Here is a 25,186-nt window from a genome sequence, read left to right as displayed (position 1 = left end):
GGTGGTCAGGCCAACTTCAGAAGAAAATATTTATTTTATTTTTAATTTATTAATATGATTTTCAATTAGCAAATCATCATTGTATACATTTATAGGGTACAATGTTCCAATGTATGGATACAATGTATACATCAATCTAACATATCCATCACCTTGCTTATCTATTTATGGTAAAACATTTGAAATTTATTCTGTTTTTTTAGATATACAATTATTATTATTATTTTTTGGTACTGGGGATTGAACTCAGGACCTTGCGCTTGCGAGGCAGGCAGCAGAACCACTGAGCTAAATCCCCAGCCCAGATATACAATTATTGTTTTGGCTATAATACCTTGTTATGCAATAGAACTCAAGGTCTAGTTTTCCTTTTATCTGAAGCTTTATATGATAGGATCGACAAGCACTCATTCCCTCCCATTCCCATTCCCTTCCCTCTCTAGCCTTCGATCCCATCCTTCTACTCTCTAATGAAGAGATTTGAAAAGAAATCAGGAGGAAACCCATCTCTCTGGCATTTCCAGAAGGTCTACACTCAGCCTCAAAGGCAGCACTTCATTCTCTAAATTCCTTTCCGCTAAGTAGTGCCTACCATTTTCTGCTAAAAGCATTAACACTGTCCACAGAATATGGAAAGAAGAAAAACTCTACATTTCAGGGATTCTGGTTCTGGTCATAACACCATGATAGGGCTACTATATAAAGTTAGAAATATCTAATGGTTTTATTACTAAGTAGCAGAAATACCTATTGATGATACTCTTCTCTAGCTTTTCTTTTTTAAATTATCCCAAAAGTAGAGACAACAAAACAACTGAATTGCTGCATTATGGGATCTTGCAAGTAATGTGTACGCCAAGAGTTGTGGAAATGCTGTATCTGGCATACTACCATTACTGAATGTCTGCTCTACAGTTATACCAGGAAGCTCATGTATCTTAAGGCTATTTCTTGGTCTATCTTTGATGATGCCCAAAGCAGTGTTTAAATGAACCAGTAGATCAAATCAATACAACTGCATATAAGAAGGCGAGGTACCATCCCACAAACAGTCCCCTGAACACCCGAACACCAACAGCCCACTTGCCTCACTCTGAGGACAAACAAAAGAAGGGAGGATAAAATTTTTACTTCAATATGGAAAATATGTAAAGTCAGAAATAAGGAAAGCATACCCATGTTTCTTTTCTTGTATCAGGTGCATTTTCCATGAATATGACATGAGTAGCCGTCAAATACAAAGTACCCAGGGCTGATTTTTTGGAAGACACTCGGTCTACCAAGCGAACATTTTCAACCTAGAGAAATTAGTTTGATGGAAACAGTTTTGGTAAAGCAACAACAACAACAAAAAGCTACTCACAAAGCAGTTCGTATTTACTCTAAAATACAACTTTGAAAATTCCCCTAATAATAAAAATCAAAATGCACCCCCTTAAATTAATTAGATCTCAGAATATGATAATGTATATTAAAAGATAAACTTTCACAAATTAATAAAATATGATTTAAAATGTAGCATAAAAGATATATAGATCCTATGCTTTCCTTGAGTTTTGAATAGGTCAGTGTTTTTATTTATTGTAATTATATAAAATTTCTAATGTTCAGCAGAAAAAGTACTGAAGTTCTGAATTTGCACAATGACTCTGTATGAGTTACATTCTCTGCAAAATAAAATGATATGCTTTACCACATGTTTCTAAAGTTGCAGAAATGGCCTAATGGTTGTTTGCTTTCATAGAAACTAATAGGAAATACAAATATGCATAAGGGAGGAAAAGTATCAGAGAAATGTATAAAAAGAACCTACCAATTTAAGATCCTTACATTCATTTATGATAAAATCTTTGCAATGAATGCAATTCTCATCAGTAAGCTAAAATTCAAACTGCCAGAAGAGATGCCTGGAGATAATGTTTATTAAGCACTCATCTGTTTTGTGCAGAACAATCTGAAGGGAATGCGCACTGGACATGAAATGCAATCAAAATGACAAGACACCTCTACAAGGCACAGCTAACTGAAACATAATGACTAAAACACCAGCAATCAAATTAATCATGGTTGTGAATATATCAATTAATCAGGAAGCTTTCAAAGTACAAATTACTTATTATTTGAAACAAAGGTAAGTCTTACAGAAATATTTCCTTACTAACGCATCCAGATCTACTTGTTCAATATCTCCAATTTTTTTCTCTCATTTTGATGTCTATTTATAAATTATTTTCAAATTCTCACAATTTTATAATCATTGTCTTTAGGTAACCCTCTCCCTCTTCATATCTTCTCTCAATCTTAATACTGTGAATTATGTTTCGGTCATTTTGTGATTAAAGTAAAAGTTTTTCTTCAAAGTAACAGGTCTTGGATTTATGGAGTTTATAAAAAAATTTTTTTTTGAGAAAGGGTCTCATTATGTATTTCAAGCCAGCCTTGAACTATGTAGCCCAGGCTGGCCTTGAACTCACAGCAATCCTCCTGCCTCAGTCTCCTGAGTGCTGGGATCATAGGCATGAGCCACCATGCTGGGCAATTTTTCTCTTTTCTAATGGTTAATTTCTGTTCATTAATAAATGTAAAAATGCAAGCCCCCATGGGAGGTGGCAGAAATTCTCAGGAGAGCTTTGGATTTCTGAAGGGAAAAAGACTTGAACTACTCAAAGTAACTCTGTCTAAGTCTCATAGATCAAGCCAATACCAGTTGTTCTTTGGTTTATGTCAAAATTATAGAAATAACCAATAATAAAAATAATAATAAATATTTTTGGGTAAATGCTCAATCTATGCCATGCACTGCACTACCACTCCTCCTACTTGAACTCAGTTAATCTCCACAACAACCCTGTGTCTTGGATTCCTACATTAATCTCCACTCAAAATTTTGTTCAGATACCACAATTTCCTTGGGTCAAGCACAGAACAGGTTGCAAGACAGCCTGGAACTAAATGAATATGTTTAGGGTAATCAGTTAACAGTTATTTTAAGTAATTTAAGGATGAAATTCAATTTTGAAAATAGAATGCTTTGAGATAAAATTATACTGTAAAGCTATATGCAAGCCACTATAAGGGGAAGGGGAAGTGGGAGGAGTAGGGGAAAGGAAAGAAGGGAAAGGAAAAATAAGAGAAAAGGAAAAAATGGAAACAAAGTCTTTGTAAATAGGAAGGGGTGGAAGGGTTGAGGGGAGGGCACAGAAATGGGGAAAAAAATAAAAACCAAGATATATCACATAAAGGTACAAATTTCCAACGATGAATGTCATCATATCAGATACCTAAAATCTACGAATAAACTGAATAATAAAAAAAGAATATTATCCTTTTAGATAAACCCAAAGACAGAAGCTTGGAAAAAGGATACAAAAGACCAAACATTGGTGCAAACAGACTTTTAGAATACTCAAAACTGAAAAAAGAGAGAACACTAAATGCCTAATTCCATACAACAAAATGCCTATGTATAGCACTCTGTTAGGTTCTAAAAAAGAAAACAAAGGGATGAATAAGTTAAGAGCCTGAAGCCTCAAGATTCTTACAGATTCAATGGAAAAGACTGTGTCCCAGTTTAACGTTCCTTTTTATTCCCATCCTCTGTTGGGGTCAGATGGAGAGGAAAAAAGGCTTCATCAATTTTTCTAGGCCAAGGTTGAAAAGCTTCAGTTAAAACACAAGGCTCACCACAGCTCTGCCAGGGCTGAAATGAGACACCCTGGCTGCAGAACACAAGTCCTTCTTCGTCCTTCCCTTGCTGCCTGAGAGTCAGGAGGATCTTATAAATCACAGAGAGGCAGAGCCACTCTTCAGCAATTCTCATCATGCTACCTTCTAACTCCAATTTCAACAGCAGATAGACCTTTGCTTTCCACCCTTTAGGTCAAAGATTAGACTGCTAAATATTTTGAGTCCCAGAAACATCTGACTCTCTATGTAGGTGAGGTTGCTCTACAGGACAAGGAATTCACAGAGCAGGGTAGAGTTACCATTCATTGAAACGGAAAGAAGAAAAACCAATGGCACTGGACATAAGCTTTTCTTGGGCCAAAGGCCAAGTCCTCAGCACCATATAAATTAGGCTAAAGGTCACTGTCAATCATTTGGGGGAAGAGATCCAGAGATTGTGGAACAGGGAGAAATCAAAATGTCTGCAGCAGCCAAAACCTAAGACAAGTTTATGTTCTAATCTAAGAAAAGCAGCTAGATAAATAGTTGGTCATGCTAAATTTGGTATCATGACATTTTCTAACTCTACCAACATGAAAAGAAAAGTCTTTGCAAGTCAGGAGGCCTGGGCTCTGGTTCTGGTCCTGGTTTTGAAACTGAACTGCTGGGCATAGGTAGTTGAGTCACTCTCTGGGTTTTAACTTCCATAAAGAACCTGAGGGTCTCTAATGTCTCCCTCCATTTTAGTAGGCTGCAGCTCTGACTCAGACTCTTAAGAGACAACCTAAGATACAACTGTGAAAATACATCCAGCAATTCAGGCACTCAAAAATGTGACCAGCCAACACTCTTGTGATTTACAAGGAAAGATAGTCCCAACAAGGATACTACAACCGTCTTTGAATTTAGAGGCTGCACTGCTATCCAGAGCTCTAGACCCAAAGGGGAGAAACAAGTATCTCAATCCCAAGCCTGAGTCAGAATCTGAGCACATCAGCTCACCAACCTAGGGGAAAGTTGAAGAAACTAAAGTTGAGATCACTGCAGTAATAAACATCTGGAAGTGCAGGCAAAGTCCATTTTTCCTAAAATATTCTCAAGTTGTGAACAGAACATGCCATGTGAGCCATAAAATGTGAAAGTAGCCTGGCTGGCCACTGTAACTCCCTATCTGTTCTCTCAGTCTTATCTGGAGGGACAAATCAGCCTTAAAAGCACTGTTCTCCTGATGGTCCCAAGATCAGGTGGGCAGTGCCTTGAGGTAGGCACTGGCATTGTTTCACATCATCAGGTGGGAATGACCTCTTGCAGCTTCTAACTAGCCATGCATTAGTTACAGAAATGCCCCCCTGTTTGGAAATTCCAAAGTAGTTTTGTTTACGGCAGGTGCACCTGTCTGTGGAATGGCTGCTAAGTAAGGTGTTTCCAGTTAGACTCCAGAGCTCCTAGACAACGAATGACATCACTATGAGTAATGGCACAGGTGTAGGGGGAAAAATACACATCTCAGTAGTTCTTAGCAATGAGTAACTATTACTAAATAAACCTATATCAGAAACTTCAGTTTTACTTCTGGCTCCCAGTAAATGCTCACCTCAGATCTATGGCTTCATCTCCCTCTCTTTTTCGGGGGGGGGGGGTACCGGGGATCGAACTCAGGTCCTTGCGCTTGCGCAGCAGGCAGCAAAACCACTGAGCTAAATTCCCGGCCCTCCCTCTCTTCAAGTAGTACCAAGAACACAGTATGCCAGAAAGACGGACAACCCATTTAAAGTTGGTAACAAACTCTGACAGGCAAGAAGAAAAACTAAAGCAATACTAAATTCTTCAGACCATTCAGAATTGCTATAATTTCTTATAATTACAGGAAAAAAAGCATTTAATTTTCCAATTTAAATGAAAACACTTTCCCCCTACTAACATGAAGTTACTTAAACAAATAAAAGAGTAGATATGAAACTTAAGGAGTTTTCTAATCCAGTCTTTTGGTAGAGAAATTAGGAACATGAATCCTTTCCCCAAAAGGCATATTTAATCTGTTTAAAACTATAAAACCAATGAAAGTCTTTTCCCAGGACCATTTTATTCAAAGGTCAGAGACTGGAGAAGAACTAAGGAAAGGGCAAAAATCACAGAGCACAATCCAAGAAAATATAAGACATGTAACCAGAAGAAACAGATTTTTTTCTTCATAAAATCCATAAAAGACCTTCAGTATAGTACAGAAAATGTTAGTAGGATACACACACTAGGATATATGAAAAGAAGCCTATTTTCAAATTGAGCTACCTAAAACTTTAACTTTTAAAAATTAATCCTGTTGTGAAGCTGTTGTTCTAAAAACATAGTTCATGTAGTCAGGTATGAAATAACCCTATTAAAATCAGCTGCCTCCCATTGATTTAAGTCCTTTTAACTTACTATGTTAATTTGTTAAGTGCCAACTCTCTGCCAGATACCCAGACTATTTATCAAAAGGCTTTTAACTAGTAATACTATGCACAGATTATCTGAAGCATCTTTATCTGTCAGGGCTCTTCTAGGAGTAAGAGGCAGAAATCTCACACAGCTTAAGACAAAAGAAATTTTATTGGATCATATGACTACAAAGGCCAACAGTTAGGCTAGTTTGAGACTGGCCAAGGGCTCAACACACCCAGCTCCTTGCCCTCCATCTTCTGACCACGTCCTATTTGCTGGCTCTCAGCTCTCTGCTCTGGAAGCTTCATCTCTTGCCACATCCATGCCAGCGGAGAAAAGGATCAGCAGCTCCTTGAGCACCCAAGCAAAGTTTCACTGCATATCACTGGATCATGTCCCTAGCCTGAAACCAGTCAGCATGCTCACATAATGGCATGACTTGAGTAGACAGACTGGCAGTACATAACACACCCAAAACACGCAGGCTTAGCAAGCATCCTCAGAAGGGGAGAATGGGAATGGGAAACCAAAGCCCACTACAAGTCTATCACAAAACCTACTCTACAAGGTTTCCCAAATAGGTATCCTACAACATGCCTTGATCAATTACTCTCTATTCAGAGCCACGGTGGCTCCCCCTGCTGCTGATTAGGTCCTTGTATATCCTGGTCCTACCTTACCTGCTCAGAAGTTTCCTCCTTTCATTGCCAAAACAATTACCAGTATCATATGGTAGATGTCACTGAGTACTTTTCCAAAGACATACTGATTGCCAGAATCTACGCATGTGAAGATACATAGTGCTTTTTTTTTCTTCTTTTACCAATAGTAATTTTGCCTGAAGAGCCCACATCTTCTGCCTTTTTGACACCAAGCACAACTCAGGTTAACTGAAGTAAGAGTTTCAGAATTGGAAAGACCAAGATGTAGTTTGAAACAGACTCATAATCCGTTAGATTTAGAGAGATCTGAGGTTGATATTGGTAGAAAAATTTATCCCAATAATCTTGATTAGTTTTCACACTGAAGGGGAAAACGATTGATGGGTATATCCAACTATTTTGTTATGCTGGTTGATCAAAACTGAAAAAGAAAAGTAAATTAAAATTATGGAATTGTATGCACATTAGAAGAATTTTTAGCGTACCAGTTTCCAAAATGAAGTATCTATATGTTTCCCAATTTGCTGGAAAAGTTAACTCCCTCCTCCAGATGGGAAAATAGGGCAATATACATATATATATACACAAATAAAATAGATTTCCGAGAAACAAATCTCCATAAAAATCCTATATATAAAATGATACTCTAAAAAATATAGGCTTTGAGAAATTTGCTTTATTAGGAGTTAAAAATGAAGCTTCTCAATAGATAAGCACTCTTTTCCACAACTTAAAGTCAAGGCAAAGAAAATACAGTATCTTGATTTTTAAATAGCCTTGAGTGTCTATAAATGGTCAGGTTGTTTCATCTACCTATGCAATTGCTTAAACAGATTTGACTGACATTAATCTAAATTTTTAACATTTCTGAAGGGGTAATGAAGCTAAAATAGTGACATGGAGCCAAAGCTGCTTAAGAAATAAAAGAGTGCTGGGAATTCTTGGAAAAGGCAGAGAGAAGAAAAGGGAGCCCATTTTGGCTCTGGGGAAACTACAAACATTATGCCAGAAACTGATGCTCATAAATAAAAAGTCAGGCACTCGAGAGTTTTGCATAAGGCCCACATAATTTATTTTGACAGGATGACCCTGGATGTGTAGACTTAAAAGAACATGTGCTGCAGAACAAAAGAACAGTCTCAGGATTTATTTCAACTCCCCCTTAAAATAACTTCAACCAAAAATACGATTTTCTTTTTTTTTTCCTCTTCTACATTCTTTATTCTATTTGCTTCTCAAGAGAATTCCAGAAGGTGGACAGATCAATACACATTTTATTCTGCTGTATTTAGAATTAAAAGTCAAATATGTTATATTTTCCTTTCTCTTCTCTTAGAAGTTAAAAACAGATGTTTTAACATCCAGAGGAAGCCCTAATAAAGATAAATCCTTAAAATAAGAACATTATAATATCACAAGGAATGGATAAATATAAAATTTTCTACTACCAAAAATCCAAATCTATGGAGATAGAAGTAACAAGAGGAAACAGAAATAGCATTACTATCATCCACAGTCATTTCCCAGAATGTTTTCAAAGACTGGCAAGATTTCTAATGACTGATAAAAAATAATTACTAAACACCACTGTCCACTAAAAAGTTCGGCGTTTTGTAAAAGCAATTACCTTCCATCATGTCTTACCTACAAGTAAGCAAAGGAAAATAAGTCCTGATTTGCTTAAAAATACCATTTTCAACAAGCACAAATAAGAGGAAAAGAGAACAAAAGATGTTAAAAGAAAAATTGATAACAGATGTTGAGCTAATTGTAACTCAAAGAATAAATGTATAGAGTAACCTATTAAAGATAGGTTAAAAACAATAAAGTCATTTTAAAAAATAATATTGAGAGAAAAAGACCTTGCATTAAGCATTATATAAAGGCAAAGGCTTATTTTGTAATGATGAGTTTCCTCTAAAATTCAAAAATGTTTCTAACTTTGATATATTTTTGACAAAGGCACTAATAACAAAGGACTAAACTGTCTACTTATATAGCTTTTTGGGAACTACTGGAAAACATTTTTCCAGGGGCAAGTTGTGCTAAATGGAATGCACTACTAGTCCAAAGAGAAGACATCCAGGCATAGAGAGAAGCAAGTCTTCAACAGCCTCCCACCAACTGCTAGCAAATTTCAGGGGTAGAAGACAAAGAGGTACAGTGCATCCACCCCTGGAAAGGCAGTTTCCAGCTCATCCACCCATTCCCATGCCTCACTCCTGGCTCCAATGCCAAGGATAGATTGCATTGTCATCACATTTTTATTTCTCCTCTTACACTGCAGTACACTGTCTGGCACACACAGATGTATGGTCTCTTCTGAGATCCAACAAGCAGCAGCTGCATGACCGGCCTATCACAATGAGCTCCAAGGTGACCAAAACCAGCAAGGATACCAAGGCCAGCGCAGCACATCTCCCTCCAGCCTAATACCTGAGATCCACTTCCTTGCTAACACTTTACCTCAACCACCCTATCCCCTACCATCACTCTGTCCTTTGAACTGCTGTTAATGACTTTGGGTCATTACTACTTACTTCCCACTTATCTTACACTGTCCTACTACCAGCTATTCTTATGTACTACTCCAATTGTTACCAGGAACATATACTTCAGAGGAAAGTACTAGCTATTTTATGTCTAATATTCCCTGCAGCCCCATGATCAATTATGCTAAAACTGTGGGAAGAAATAAAAAGGAGAGGCAGACCTTGGCCCTGTGGCCTGCAGGAGCAATAAACACAACTGCACACAACTGCAGAGCATCACAGCTACGCTCAACTGTAGGATCCTTTGGGAAGGCATCACTGTTTTTTCACCACTGTATCCTAATGACTACCATTTGTGCTAAAATATTTGTCCAGTGAATGAAAAATAACAATGCTTTGGTAAAAAACAAAATACATGAGTGTTTGTAAGGAGAAGTAGGGATGATTAACCAGGAAGGCTTTACTATTGAATTTGAATTTTCAAACAAGGTAAATATTTGATTATGGAATATGTTAGAGTGGAAACAAAGAAAAGAGACAAAAAGAATAAAGCAGAAAAAAAAAAAAAAGCAAACAGAACTTCATCTGAAAAAAGCCATAATTAGCTGGGTGTGGTAGCGCATGCCTATAATCCCACCACTCTGGGAGGCTGAGGCAGGAAGATCACAAGTTCAAGCCCAGCTTGGGCAACTTAGTAACTGAGTGAGTCCCTGTCTCAAAAAACTAAAATGGGCTGGGGATGTAGCTCAATGGCGAAGGCCCTGGGTTCTACCACCAGTACCACAAAAACAAAACAAGTGTCATTTAACTTCCCAAAGAAGATGATGAAAAATGGTCACAGAAAAGACATCAAAACCTGTACATAAAGGCTCCTTTATACGTTCATTCAACAAATATTCACTGGGCTCTTCTATTCTGCAGCAGTGTTCTGTATGCTGAACACACTTTAGTGGACAAAATTAAAGTCATTGTTCACAAGGAGTGTGCATTTGGTTTGGGGACAGGTGGGCAGGAAATAGGCAATACACAGCTAAGTAAAAAATAAAATGGGTGTATATGTGTGTATGCAGACACATGTGCATGCCAGAAGGCACAAGGGAAGAAATTTAAAAAGATAAGCAGTTGGATGGGGGTGAGGCCACAGGGTGTTCAGGTAAATCTTCTCTAATAAAATGATTAGGTATTTCAGGAGAGAAGCAAAGTAGGTAAGAGAGCCAGCCATACAGAAATCTGGGGAGAGAGCATTCCAGGCAAAAGGAACAAAAAAAATCCCAGGCCCTTGGCATAAGCAGCTTGGTATGTTCAAGGGTATTCAAGGGTAAGGACATCCAACCAGAGACTAAGAGGCAAGGGGGAGGAGGGAAAGTGGCACAAGTAGCAAGGATGAATCATGGAAAGCTTTCTAGGACATATGACACTGGCTTTCTTCCTGTGCCAGATGTGTGTGTGTGTGTGTGTGTGTGTGTGTGTGTGTGTGTGTGTGTGTGTGTGTGTGTAGCAAGTGGAAGGTTTATATGGGGAGGGGTAGCAGGAACTGGGAAATAAAGTTCATAAAAATGGAAGATTTTCTAAGGTCTGGTGTACAGTGCTGATACCCACACTGCTTTAAGGAATTACAATATATTATTTCTAATTCTTTACATTAATGTAAGTTTCATGAAGCTAAGGCCCCTCCCTTTCTTATTTACCATTGGATCTCCAGGCCCTTAATCAGAGCCTGGCATAAAGGAAGCACTCAAGAAATATTTGTTAAATGTACAAGTGAATGAACAAATGCACGAACAGAGTCTTTCTTTTAATCAATCGGCTTAGCTCCAAAGGCAAAATCACTTTCTTAAGCTACCATTACACAAACTGGCTGAACTGCAGCTTGAACATTCTAAGTAACTTTGGCTTTGCTACATGCCTGAAGGAATAAAGCTTTCTTTCATAGCTTGGCAATAAATTTATTTATCCAGGAATCTGTGATAAGCAGTGTTTTAGTAAGTAAAAAAGAGGAGAAAAGCAAATATACAATTTTTATAAAGTTGTCACAGCCTGCCACAAAACTTTAAGTAGAAGTTATTTTTAAACTATTTTAAATGGCTGTGGGAGGAAGGGTTGGGTCTATGTCCTGGGAAGTGCTTTTACTCCCAAAGGCTTCAACTAGCTGTCCACCAGGGGAAAGGGCACTAGAAAAAATAGTTTCAACTGCTGCTGGCCTAAGAAATATGGTACAAAGTGAGCTTTCTGGACTCTCTCTGAGTGCAATACAAGAATACAAAACTGAGCCATCGCACGGAGAAAGTCACGAAATCTCAGGTGTCTGGTCAAGAAGTTTAACTTCATACCTACTTCACAGCTTGTCCTGTTTGGAATGGAAAAAACAATAAAAATAAGCTTTTGAAAAGGATGAGAAAATATCTGTACATCTGTTCTGTGAAAACAAGCATTCCAGACAGTTTTGCCTACACAGACATGACAGAAGTGAAACCAAACCTCATCAGTTAATAACAAGTTCACTGGAGAAATGTTGAAATTTACTAATAACTAAATAACAGCTCATGTGGACAAACTTAGGGTTTCATGTCTTCATCACTCCTCCCAAGCATTCAAATATTTCAAGGTGATGGTTTAGCTACAACACTTTTAAATGTTTTAATGGCAGTATAAAGGTTGCAATGTTACTTTCTTCCAGTAAAGAGTCAAGTGTGTTTCCCAGTTCTTTTTTCCACACATGATTCCAAAGAGACCCTCCCCCAGTAATGTGGGGCGATGTCCCTGAGGCGTGGCCTCATAGGCACTGCACTGCATAGGCTTCCTCAACAAACCTGATACGTTTCCTGAAACCCATGTACTTGCAAAGATTTGTTTTTATTGAAGAAAACTATGCTCTGAAGTATGGGTGTGAAATGGAGTTGGGTTACACAGAGCCACTCCTTGTGGACTGTCTCCAGAGGGGGTAAAATATTTAAACCCATTGTGCAGTAGGGAAGTGAAATGAATGTAGGTCAAGTGAATGAAGTAGGTCAAATGAAATGAATTTCATGGAAATTTGAAATTAAAACCTGGGGCCACCTCCTTTTTCAGTGATAATAATAAAAATAATCAAAACAGGTAAGTCACTACACGGCACATTATTAAGTACTTTGGTTGTATTCTCTATTCAGTCTCTAACAAGTTACAGATTAGAAAACTAAGGCTCTCAAAGAGACCTCAAGTGAACTCATTCAAGATCATATGTCTAGCTGTGGTAATCAAGACTGTACTACTTGCTAAGGATAGATACAGAGATAAAAAAAATTGAGAGTTTAGAAAGAAATCCATGCACTTATAGTGAACTGACTTCCTACATAGGTGCTAAGACAATTAAAGGGGTTAAAGAAAGTCTTTTTGCCAGGCATGGTGGTATAATCCCAGTATTCTGGAGGCTGAGAGGCAAAAGGATCCTAGTGAGTAGCCCAGCCTGGACTACACAGTGAGTTTGAGCCCAACCTAGGCTATATACCAAGACCCTATATCAAACAAATAAAAAACAAAAAGAAACTCACAGAAGGCAAGTGTTTTCAATAAAGTCAGATATGATACAGCAGAAGCAACCTAAGGAAAAACAGATGAATAGAAATAAAAACTTCCGTGCTTCAAAGAACAACAATGAAAGTGAAAAGATATTCCACAGAATGAAAGAAAATAATGCATAAGTCATACATCTGATAGGGATCTAGCAGCCAAAATCTATCAAGAACTTACAACTCAACAATGAAAAGATAATCCAATTTTTAAAAACTGTTTTATTAAATACTTTAGTTGCATTCTCTATTTAGTCTCTAACAAATTACAGATTAGGAAACTAGAGTTCTCAGAGACCTCAAGTAACTCATTCAAGATCTTCTGTCTAACTGGACTACATACCAAGACCCTTCTTCAGAGAAGACATAAAAATAATATCCACATAAAAAGATGTTCAAGATAATTAGCCATCAGAGAAATGCAAATCAAACTATAATGAGTACCACTTCACACACATAAGGATAGTTATAATAAAAAAGACAGATTAAAAGAAATGTTGGTGAGTACATGATGAAATCAGAACCTTTCTACATCTCTGGTGGGAATATAAAATGTGAAGCACCCTTGGAAAAATGTTAGTTTCTCAACAGATTAAGCGTAAGGTTTCCATACAACCCAACACTTCCATTCTTGGGTATAAACCCAAGAGAAATGAAAACATATTCACAAAATAAAAGTATATAAATGTTTATAGCAGCACTATCCATAATAAAAGTGGAAACAATCCAAATATCCATTAACTGATGAGTGAATAAACAAATGTGAGTGTATCATATGAGAGGATTATCACTGAGTAATTAAAAGGAATGAAGTACTCATATATGGTACAATATATGAAAAAATGGTACCATGGTGGTACCATGAAAAAATTATGCAATCTGAAAGAAGCCAGTCACAATAGGCCACATGTTACATGACTCCATTTATGTAAAACATCCAGAGGAGGCAAATCTGCAGAGACAGAAAGTAGATTAGTGGTTGGCCAGAGCATGGGGAGAGATAAAGGGGAAATGACTACTAAAGGATACAGGATTTCTTTTTAGGTTGGTAAAAATGGTAAAATTTTATTTCTGTTCAAATATTTTATTCTGAACACTGTATTACCATCACACATGAAAGAACAATCCTAATTCCATCCCAGTTAAATCCTCTTCCCCATATGTCTCTATTTTTCTTCACAACATTTTCTCAATAACACACACACACACACACACACACACACGCACACACACAGTATAATTAGTACTCACCTAATTAATAAGGTACCTGGTAGCTAACTATATTTATATATTAACATGGATTCTTCTTTTTTTTTTTTGGTCCTGGGGATCGAACTCAGGGCCTTGGGCTTGCAAGGCAGGTGGCAGAACCACTGAGCTAAATCCCTGGCCCCGGATTCTTAAATTCTACAACAGACTACGTAGGTAGTCTATAAACACCTAGTGTAACTAAAGATTTCAAGAAGTGTGGGTGATTTCTGAAGAATGCTTAACCACAACTTCTATAATTGGCTCAGACAATGCTTTCTTACCCGGAAAAATACAAAACATTTAATTGACACAGCTGTACTTTTTAGTGGATTAGTTCATTACAACAAACATACCAACCTTGTCTTTTTGTTTGTTTTGGTTTTTTGAGAAAGGGTTCTGCTATGTAGACCAGGTCAGGGCTGAATTTGCAAACCTCCTGCCTCTGGTGTGCTGGGATTATAGGTATGTACCTCCATGCCCAACTTCACAGACGTTCCTCCCTCCACAGTTGTTAACTATTGAGTAAAAAGGGAGTCTAAAAACTGGGCAATAATCAGCCTTTAGACAGATCTAAATCAAAACACAATGCTGAGGGCCGGGGATTTAGCTTAGTGGTTCCAGTGCCTGCCTCACAAGCGCAAGGACCCGAGTTCGATCCCCGGTACCAAAAACAAAAAAACAAAAAAACAATGCTGAGCTTGATTCCTTTGGTAAAATCAAACTGCATATCAAAAAGCGTGAGAGGAACATTTGATGATACAGAGGCAGCCCATCAACCTAGAGACTAGGATGTAAGGAGGCTGTAGAAGGCCTGGAACTAGGACTGTAAACACTCTGAGAACCCAAACCCCATTGTCTCTTGCATTCTCAAAATCAAAACACAAAGTAGTATAGTTATTAAAGAACAGAAGTTTTGGGACCACCCTGCTTGATTGTGAATCTTCATTCTGGTCCTTACATCTGATTAACTTACTTAACCTCAGTTTTATCTGTGAAATGGATTTAACACTAGTACTCACCTCATAGGATGACAATAAAGACTAGGTGGGTTAATAAATGTAAAGCTATAGAACAGTGCCCAGTACAACAGCTATAGAGTTCTTTAAGAATTTTTTTCCATCAAGACTGTTGTATTGGCATTGATAAATAACCACATAAAATAAGCTCAATATTACCAGTAAGCAGAGAAATATAATGAAAAACTATATTTCACATACTATTCTCAAGAGCTTAAAAAAAAGTTTCTCTACTAGAAGACACAATTCCAGAAGGAAAATATAGCAAAAAAGGATCAAAAATCTTTTAAATATACACAAAAACAAAACAAGAATACTCAGAAATTTAATATGAGACAACATAGAGATCTACACAATGACTTAAATACTTTGATATTTAAGTTATTTATTACAGTGACAAAATGGAGATAAATATCATATACTAGAGGATAAACTGTCAAGAACTATGAGATAGCTGAGATTTTATCCTAATTACTACCTAACAAAGAGCCCCTCATAGTTTCATGGATGCTGCAGAAGACACAAGATTTCTACGATAGAAACAAAGGACGTTATTTTTACCAAACACCAGTTCACATTAGCTCCCCTGGCTGTCTCTCCATCAAGTCTAAGAAGAATATGTAACAGCCCACGTGGATTCTGTGTAGACTGGATCTGTGTGACAGATTGGAACCTCTGAGTCTAGAATTTAAGAAACATGAATCATGTAAGTAGGCTGCTAGCAAACCTGATCAACCTTTGCCCCTGAGAAAAACATTATGCTGGACAGCAATCAAATCAGCCGTCTGCTACTAAGGGAGAAACCATTTCTTTCTTCCCAAGTTGTTCACTATAAAATCACCCTTAAAAGACTGTTCGGAATAAAAGTGTAAAAATGCAAATGACCCATGGAGAATTGCCTCCTGACACTAAAAGCTTACAGTGTAGCCACAGAATGTGAGTCTATATGATGGCGGAAAAAAATCACTTTTCAGAAGAATATTTAATAAAATGAGAAAAAAATGTGATATACTATGATAATGTATAAAATGGGTTTTCAATCTCCCAAATTATACACACACACAGAAAGAGAGAAAATGGAAACAATTTTGTTTTAAATTTTATTTCCAGTTATAGGTGAAGAAAAAGGCCTATAATATGTACACAGCAGTAGGTTTTCTGGGTATTACTATGATTTTGTTTTATTTCTGTGTTTTGAAATAAATTTTCTGTAATGTATTACTTTTAGAAAAAGAATTTGCTAAAAAGTATACTAGATATCACACAAAAAGACCAAGTGCCAAAAGAAAAAAAATTAATAAGCTAGGATTCCTCAAAATTAACAACTTTCATGCATTAAAGGACATCAAAGCAGTGAAAGAAGAACCTACAGAGTGAGGGAAAACATTTGCAAACAATATATGATTAGAGATTTATATCCAGAATATATAAAGAATTCTTGCAACTCAGTATTTCAAAGATGAATAACTCTATTGAATAAAGGATTTGAATCAGGATTTCTCCAAAGAAGATATACATCATCAGTCATTAGGGATATACAAATGAAAGCCACTGCTGAGATACCACTTCACACCCACTAAGTTGGTGAAGAGAGACTATAACAAGTGTTGGTGAGGACACTGAAAACTTGAAACATTTATGTACTCTTGGTGAGGTTTTAAACGGATGCAGCCACTACAGAAAACAATCTGGCAGTTCCTTAAAATGTTAAACATAGTTTTTCTATGATTCGCCAATTCCATTCTTAGAGAAATGAAATTCTACCAAGAGAATAAAAACATAGGTCCACACAAAAACTTATGAGTCTAAACAAAATTCATAGCAGGAATAGTCAAAAAATTGTCTTTCAATTGATAAACTTATAAACAAAATGTGGTATATCCTTAGAATAGACAAAATGGAATGAAGTACTTACACATTTACAATTGGGAAAAACTTGGAAAACACTATGGTAAATTTTTTAAAAAGCCACATATTATGTCATTCTGCCTCTATGAAATGTCCACAAAAGCAAACATGGTAGAGACAGAAGGCACATTGGTGGTTGCCAGGGGTGAGGAGGGGAGAAATGGGGAGTGACTGCTAATGAGTATGGGGTCTCTTTTATGAGGTGAGAAAATGCTCTGGAATTAGATAATTACAGGATATACAATCCTATGAACATATAAAAGTACACAAAATTATATATTTTAAGAGGCTGACTTGTATAACATGTGAATTATATCTCAATAAAGCTGTTATTAAAGATATATACATATACACTATACAAATATGAACTAAAATTGCCAATTAATGGGAAAATAATTTAGAAAAGTAACAATATAGTCAATAAATATGCTTCAATTAGCTTCAACCTCACTCGTAATAACAAAATACAATGAAAGAATGAACTGTTGTTCTCTTCTTTAAATTAACATGGTTTTTCAACAACAAAACAAAGGCATAAGAAAGATACTTGATACCCTGATTCTGAAAATTTCAAATGATATACAATTTTTGGAGTACTACTCAGCCATAAAAAATGAGAAATTAGAGACATTTATAGCTAAATGGATGCACACTGAGGCAGTACTCTTATGTGAAATAAATAGGGCACACATGTGTAAATACTGAATAGTTTCTCTAGTGTGAGAAACTGAAAGTGTAAATAAGGACTAAAAGGTATAATAGATAACGTGAAATAGGAAGAAAAGGGGAAAAGGGGAAGGGGAAGTGGGAAGGGTAGGGGAAAGAAAAGAAGGGAATGGAATTAATATGAGAAAATGAAAAAATGGAAACAAAGTCTTTGTAAATAGGGAGGGATGGAGGGGTTGAAGGGAGGGCAGGGGAATGGGGAAAAATAAGAACCAAGAGAGATTATGTAAAGGTGAAAATTTCCAATGATGAATGTCATTATATTGTATACCTAAAATGTACCAATAAAATAAAATTTTTTAAAAAACTTTTGGAAAAACATTTGGCAATGTACCACAATCGTAAAAATAGTCACCTTCTTTGACATGGTAACTCCGTGTATGGCTTTATCCTAAAGAAGAAATCACACATGTAGATAACAAATAAGTCATTATCACATGATTTTTTTTTTTTTTTGGTACCAGGGATCGAACTCAGGTCCTCACGCTTGCCCAGCAGGCAGCGAAACCACTGGGCTAAATCCCTGGCCCTATCACATGATTACAATAGCCTTAATATGAGGAAATGGTTAATGTGATAATGATATTACCATACAACTTTTAAAATACACAGTCTTCTATGAGTATGTTTTCAAAGACATTAAAGGAAGAAAACGGCAAAACTGAACTGAGTAATTCTACATTTGAAGCACACAAAGAAAAAAATGCCAGGAGAAAAGGTACTCACATAACAGTTAACTTCCATATGTACTCTCTATTAGTGTTCTAACTTGAAGATTATTATTTGCTAAATGAAGATGAAAAAAGAAATAACCCTTAGTGCTGATGGTATACTTACGGAGTGAATGACAGGGAAAGCAAATCTCCTGGCTACACTGATGTTTCTCCCTCATAGATAGAACTTGCAAATGAGACCACTGTTTTCAAATGGGGAATACAGATTAAGATGGTGAGTCTGTCATTAACTCTAGGTAAGATTCTAAAATGAGTTCTTTAGTGGAACTCTGTAAAAACCTAAAAAGGAAACCAGCAATGTGCAAGAACATCCTGGATACACCCAGTCATCATTTCAGAACACTACTTCCTTTATTTCTCTAATGAGCTGTTTGGATGGGTGATAGAGGATGGGTTTATCCACTGGTAAATGACACCAAATTCAGGGAACTAGAAACCTGCTATCAGGATCAAGATCCTGAGAGATGAGGGCAAGTGGCTTAAGTCACTAAGAATTCACATTCCCCTATTTCAGCAATGGCGAACCTATTAGGGACTGAGGGCCCAAAATGCAACCCAAACCCCACTTATTTATTGCAAAGTGCCAACAATGCAATTAGACCTGAATATTGAGGTTTTGGTTTAGTAAAAACAATTCATACACTAACATCTTTTGTCTTCAAATAAAAATACAGTAACAGAGCTTTCAACAATACAAACGGCTTTTTATTGAAAGGTAAAAATTTGCATTTGGTGTGCTTTTGTACAATTAATGTGATCTTTGCTGTTGTATGCATGTTGATAATTTGTCAAATCTTGGCTCAGGCAATTTGGCTCTCACCAACAGAGAGAACTTTGTGCACCCGCTTCGGCATACATGCCATAAGTTTGCCACCACTGGCCTATTTATTTTCTTTCTCAGGTAAGATAGGGGATAAAGTAATAGAAGCCAAGCTCAGTAAATAGTAGAAGGTATCAAACTTAGAGAAATAACAGATGTGTATGTATCAGGATCCAAAACTGAGTAAAGGATAAACCAATAGTTTAAATTCAATGAAATAATATTCAAAACATATTATTAAGATATTATAATTTAAATTTCTAATGGATAATGGATTTCTTTTGGGGTTATGGAAGTGTTCTGGAACTAGACAATGATGATTTGTGTACAACATTGTAAATGTGCTAAAACCACTAAGCCACCCATTTTAAAATAATAAAATTGGTAAATTTTATGTTATTTGAATTTTATCTCAGTATAATCACAAAATATGCATTTTAATATGTATAAATCAGGTTGTGTAAGACATTTTGATATCCTCAAATATTTAATACTAATACTATTAGGGGTTTCACAGTACTGTCAAGTTCTGGGTACAATGCAAGTAAGGAGTGGACTAACATATTCTGAAAAGTGAAGTTCTAGGGCTGGGAATTTAGCTCAGTGGTTCCACCACCTGTCCCGCAAGCGCAAGGACTGAGTTCAATCCCCTAGTACCAAAAAAAAACACAAAACAGTGAAGTTCTGCAATTAAGAATTATTCATTTTTTCAATCATAATTTACTACATACATACTTATTTGGTACCAGCACTAGGTTAGATGCTATGGATACAAAGGTGAATACAAAATAACCCTAGCAGGGCTTCCAGTTAAGAAGGGGAGTTGGACATTTAAAAAGTATCACTCAAATCAATACAATAATTATAATCAGAGAAATAAAAGAAAAATGCAAGGTTACAGGATAAACCATAACAACCAGGTCTGGTTTAGATAAGTGAGTTTGATATAGCCTCTCCAAGGAAATCTCGATGAGATATTTAGTGAGAAAAGAAGGAAAATTGGTGTTGCCAGACACTATAGACGGAACAGCAGTGCAAAAGTCCTGCTGTAGGAGAAACTCACTAAAGACAGCTGTGATTAGAGGGTACTGAGTAACAAGAAAATGGTCACAAAATGGGGCTAGAAAAGTAGGACAGGGTCAGGACACAGGCCCCGATGGGCCTCTGCGGGGATTCTCACTTTAGATAAGCCACTCAAGAATTTTAGTAGAGAAGAGGATCGATTTGTGTCATAAAACATCACTTGGGCTTCTCAATGGAAAAGGGATTAAAGAGCAAAACAACAAATTAGGAGACCAGTTAGGAGGCTCTTAGAGCAATGGCTCAGACTAGGGAGCGGAGGTAGCAGTGAAGAAAAGACCTTTTCAAGGTATGTTTTGGAAATTACCACAAGTTCTGCTTTAAAACTCCAATTCACACGTGTGGGGGAAAACGCTTTCCATGAAAAATACAGATTGCTTGCCCAGGATCTCAGATATGTTAACATCAACTCAGTACCAAACCAAATCCTACAACTTCAAGCTACTTTTAGGAGTTCTGAAGTCTTTCTGTATAATAGTTCTTCAACTCAAATTATTCCTAAGCCCCCTGCAGAACAATTTCTCACTAGCAAGGTTTTGGAGTGGTAAAGAAATCCACACAGTGAAAAATAAACCTAAAAGTTCACTGTGATGAGTACAGGCAGTGTCTGGTATCCTCATTCCAGCCTACCACAAACTAGCCTGCCCCCAAAATAGGTTTCCTGCTAGAAACCATTCTGGGAGAGAAGCACCCTGCTCAGCATATGCTCTATTAAGGCATCTAATAAGGTACACTTTTACACACACACACACACGAAAAAAGATATGTGCAAAAAGCATTCCAAATTATTCATGTGCATGTGTCTCCTTACACTGTACCCCAGAGAGTGAAGCAGGCACAGAGGCTGTTATGGTTATTCCATATCTTTCTAAGCGTAAATGAGTAACCCGAATTGTGACAGGAAAGCAAAGACACATTATACATGTACATATTTCTTTTTTTCCCTAAAATTAAACCATGCCACCCCCATATTTACCGTGGGTCAGATAAACAAACCGTGTACATTCCTTACAAACCCAAGACATGAAACTAAAGTTTAAGAAAATCTGTCTACTCTTTTCCCCAATATAAAGCAAATAAGAAAAATGAATATCCCCACTTAAAACTACATTTTACAACATATGCTCTGAAAGTAGTCTGATTCTTTGTATTTAGATGATGAAAATTAATGTTTGACTTAAGAATTTAAAATAAAAGCAGGGTATTTTTAACTTCAAAGAATCATTGATTTTTATCACTGTTATCATTTTCAGCTTCTCTGTGGTTGTAATTATTTGTTACAATATATATTTACACGCTGCCTCAAATTTGCCTGGGCCGCTGATTCATGTTGATTCTCAGCTCTTGTAGAAGGCCCCTCCTCTACCTCCTTATGCTCTAGCCATTCTTTATCTCCACCCGCTGTACCTTGTACCTATCTCTTATCATGCAATGACTTACTTAAAACCTTTCCTGCTATTTGGTGTTTTCAGCACTTAACACAGAGCCTAGCACATGAAAGACTGTCAAACACGGGTGGAATGGAATGAACAAATGATTTTCATCCATCTAACCTGCACAGTTGTTTTCCCTACCGTATCCTAAATGTTAAATGCCCCTCAGTTCAATAACACTTCCATACCCACCCTCCCCTACCATTTTTTTTCCATTTCTGGATAGAAAGAATTTGTGATTTCAAACACCACACTGCTAATAAAGTGTTTATGGAAACCAATTTTAAGAATAAATGAGATTGTTTGTTGCTAAGATTTACACATCCCAGGGTGAGATGGAACGTGGGCTGGAAACCATCTACTCCCTAAATTCATGCTCCATAAGACAATGACATTGAGAGCTATTTCACCCATCATTCTAGTTATTAACATTCATATCAGATACAATCTGTATAAAGGGCCTTCTTTATCATAAAAGAGGAAAAGATGCTTCTGGCAAGAGCAGAGGGTGTCCATGAGTTAAATTCATCATTCTGGGGTAAATTATTTAGTACATTAAACCCTGAAAGCTTTGAGCCACCTACCTTGTGGTTTATGGCTCTGTCTTCTAAGTTTACAATTTCCTGATTGTGAAGCAACTATTTTAATTCCACAGTGAAAAATCAATACAATTTAAATTTACTGTGTAAAACGACATTCTCCAGCAAACTAAACGATTTATTCTTCTACCTAACATGATATAATTTGAGGGGCTTTTATAAAGTGGTACTCAGGAACTATTCCAGAATTTAGGAATAAATTCTTCTTGCTGGGTGGAAAGCAGAACAATTGGCTTTTTCTTCCCATGAAATGAGTGGTATCCCTGAGGCCACCTGAGCTCCGTCCCTTCAGATACAGCTCTGACCTAACCTGGTTAGGAGCCTAGATTTTGAATACATGATCATCCTGGAAATAAGAACAGCTATGGTGGTAGTAATAAGAGAGCGAACAGGATTTTAAAATGCATTCTTTTGCTAGTTTAGGATCTTAATCAGACAGGAATGATGATCACTCTTTTTATTCTAAATTATATTCCCGGTACAACTAGGAGTAGGAAGTTTGGTTATAACAGCAAATGTTTCCGGTGCTATTTTATTGGATGATCAGAAACAAGTCCCTTCCGTTGAGTAGTAAAAGCTGATGTTTAAAACACACCAGCTGATGAATGTATAAACTGCATCCTTCTCTCCAAAGAACTAAACACACTGGAAAAGATCAGAAAGACACAACATCATCAGACCTACAGCAAATATTGATCATGGGCTCTGTGGAAGGTCCCTTGTGGCTGCAAGCCTGAGAATGGAGAAAGGTAAGGATGAGTTGGTCAGTCTGAGCCTGGATTCAGTAAGCTTCCAAGTGCATTCAATCCTGTGTATAACTCACACCGAAAGGCCCGTCTCCCTTCGAACTGCTCAGAAATGACAACGTCTTAAAAAAAAAAAAAATCAAAAAGCATAATGACAGACCAGAAAGAAACGTTTATCAGCAGCTTGGTACTCAGTAGATACCTGGAATTCCCTCTCGTCCACCCTGGGTCCACTGTGCACCTCCAAGGACAAGAGGTTAGACCCAGGAGCAGCTAAAGCTGGGCCTAGGAGACGCAAGAGGAAGACCAACCTCCCAGCGAGCTGCGAGATGCTCAGGCGCAGCCCGCTCCACCCTCGCTCGCAGTCCAGCCTCAGCCGGCTCCCAGCGGGGCAGTCACGCCTCGCCTCGCCTTCCGTGAGTTCAGCATCCTCCCCCTCCTCCTCCTCTCCCTCCTCCGCCCGCGCCAGTGCCACCAACCTTGGGCGTGCGGATGTGCTCCATGGCGGGCCCGCATCTGCACTGTTCCAGGCGGGCGCAGCCTCACGCCCTGCACCTGCGCGCGCGTGCAGCAGGGCCGGACGGGCGCGGGGAGGGGGCTGCGCGGGGAGGGGGCTGCGCGGGGACCCGGCGAGCCGCGAGCTTGGCTCCGCCCCCAGGTGCGCCGTGCGCGCGCCGGCCGGGCTGGGGACACGGGGCGCCTGCGCAGTCCAGAGCGCGGCCCGCGCTTCCTTCCACCTGCAGCGCCAGCTGCGGCCCCACCTGGCCTCTGGCTGGGGGTCTCCCAGGCAAGCGTCGCTAGCTTTTCTTTCAAGAAAAGGACCGGAAAGCCCCACGCCAGTATTCCCAGCTACTCAGGAGGCTGAGGCAGGAGGATCGCTTGAGTCTTGAGCCCGGGAGCTCAATACCTGCTTGGGCAACAAAGCGGGACCCCGTCAAAAACCAAAAAAAAGTATGAAACAGGGGTAGGGGCAGCCAGAGTAATACTGTGAAGCTACGGTTCCCCAAGACACAATGAGACCCTTGTGTTGGGTGTGGCCCTTTGGAAGAGAAATAAGGACTTCGCCGCTCCACACCCTCACTGACGTCCTCCGGTGCCTTCCGGGGGCCGGTGGGGACCTGGTAGGGCAGAGAACACAGCCGCTCGAACTCTGGGTACAGCATGGCTTCCTCGGCCCTGTCTGTATTTTGGCACGGGCTCAGCTGCCATGGCATTTGGGATAAGAGTGGAAATAATAGCAACAGTGTTCGCAGCCTACCAGTGAGTTATTAAATCAGGCATTTCACATCAACCTGTGATTCACTGGTGGAAGTGTTGCATTGCAAGAGCTGCTTTTCCCTTGGCACTGCTGGGTGCTCGTTTGCCATCTTTCCCTCACCCTGACTGAACTGGAAGCTAAGGATAGTGCACATCCCTTATGAGGTACCATTAAGCCGGTGGGAAAAGCCAAAGGGAAGAAATGTCCACCTTTTTTTTTTCTTGCAGCCCTGAGTCTACAGTGCTCTACCATGCCTATAATTTCATTGATGTGGGCCTAATTCTTGGGATACTGTTTAGTTTGTTCTTGGCTCTTATTCCTCTTTCTGATGGGACTGTACATTCTTTCACCTTAGGGAAAGATTTTTAACCCTTTTTGTTCAATGCCTGCTAGGCACATTTCATCCTCAAAAAATTACTGAATTTATTTATTTTACTTATTTATTTATTTTTGTACCAGGGATCGAACTTGGGTCCTTGCACTTGCGGGGCAGGCGGCAGAACCACTGAGCTAAATCCCTGGCCCTGAATTTATTTATTGAATTTATTTTTAAAATTTCCAGTTCCTCATTACACATACCATTTCATTCTCTCACTCTGGGAGGCAGTTAGAACAAGTACAGTAAAAGGCCATTTGCAGATAACAAGATTGACCCAATGTATAATTTATTCTTTACTAAAGAACACCAATTTTATACTTTTTTTAAAATGAGGTCACACTATGTTGCCCAAGCTGGTCCCAACTCACATATCCTCAGTCTCTTCATTTATAAAATGAGAAAGTCACCTGCCGAGATGATCTTAAAGATAGCTTCCATCTCCAAATT

At 38.1% G+C, this 25,186-nt stretch overlaps 1 protein-coding gene across 4 annotated transcripts in view; it reads right to left on the bottom strand.

Moving 5' to 3' along the window:
- Window positions 1-23,782, bottom strand: part of Mtmr7 (myotubularin related protein 7) — a 97,298-nt gene extending 73,516 nt beyond the window's left edge. Inside the window, exons 1-3 of one of the 4 annotated variants that reach the window (XM_087217193.1) lie at window positions 23,582-23,677; window positions 6,768-7,170; window positions 1,176-1,298 (exon numbers count right to left, since the gene is read on the bottom strand). In XM_087217193.1, coding sequence (XP_087073319.1) covers window positions 1,176-1,211 — 36 coding nt within the window. In that variant the 5' untranslated portion in view covers window positions 1,212-1,298; window positions 6,768-7,170; window positions 23,582-23,677. Of the gene's footprint in view, window positions 1-1,175; window positions 1,299-6,767; window positions 7,171-23,304; window positions 23,501-23,581 lie in introns of those variants that run through there. The other 3 variants (XM_004853082.4, XM_087217194.1, XM_087217195.1) reach the window with 3 other exon arrangements.
- Between the last annotated feature and the right edge of the window lie 1,404 nt (window positions 23,783-25,186).

This window comes from Heterocephalus glaber, unplaced genomic scaffold (genome assembly GCF_053883595.1).
Source record: "Heterocephalus glaber isolate CG9 unplaced genomic scaffold, H.glaber_assembly_v1.0 deba00001461, whole genome shotgun sequence".
Taxonomy (NCBI): Eukaryota; Metazoa; Chordata; class Mammalia; order Rodentia; family Bathyergidae; genus Heterocephalus; species Heterocephalus glaber.
This window is presented reverse-complemented; position numbering and strand designations above follow the sequence as displayed.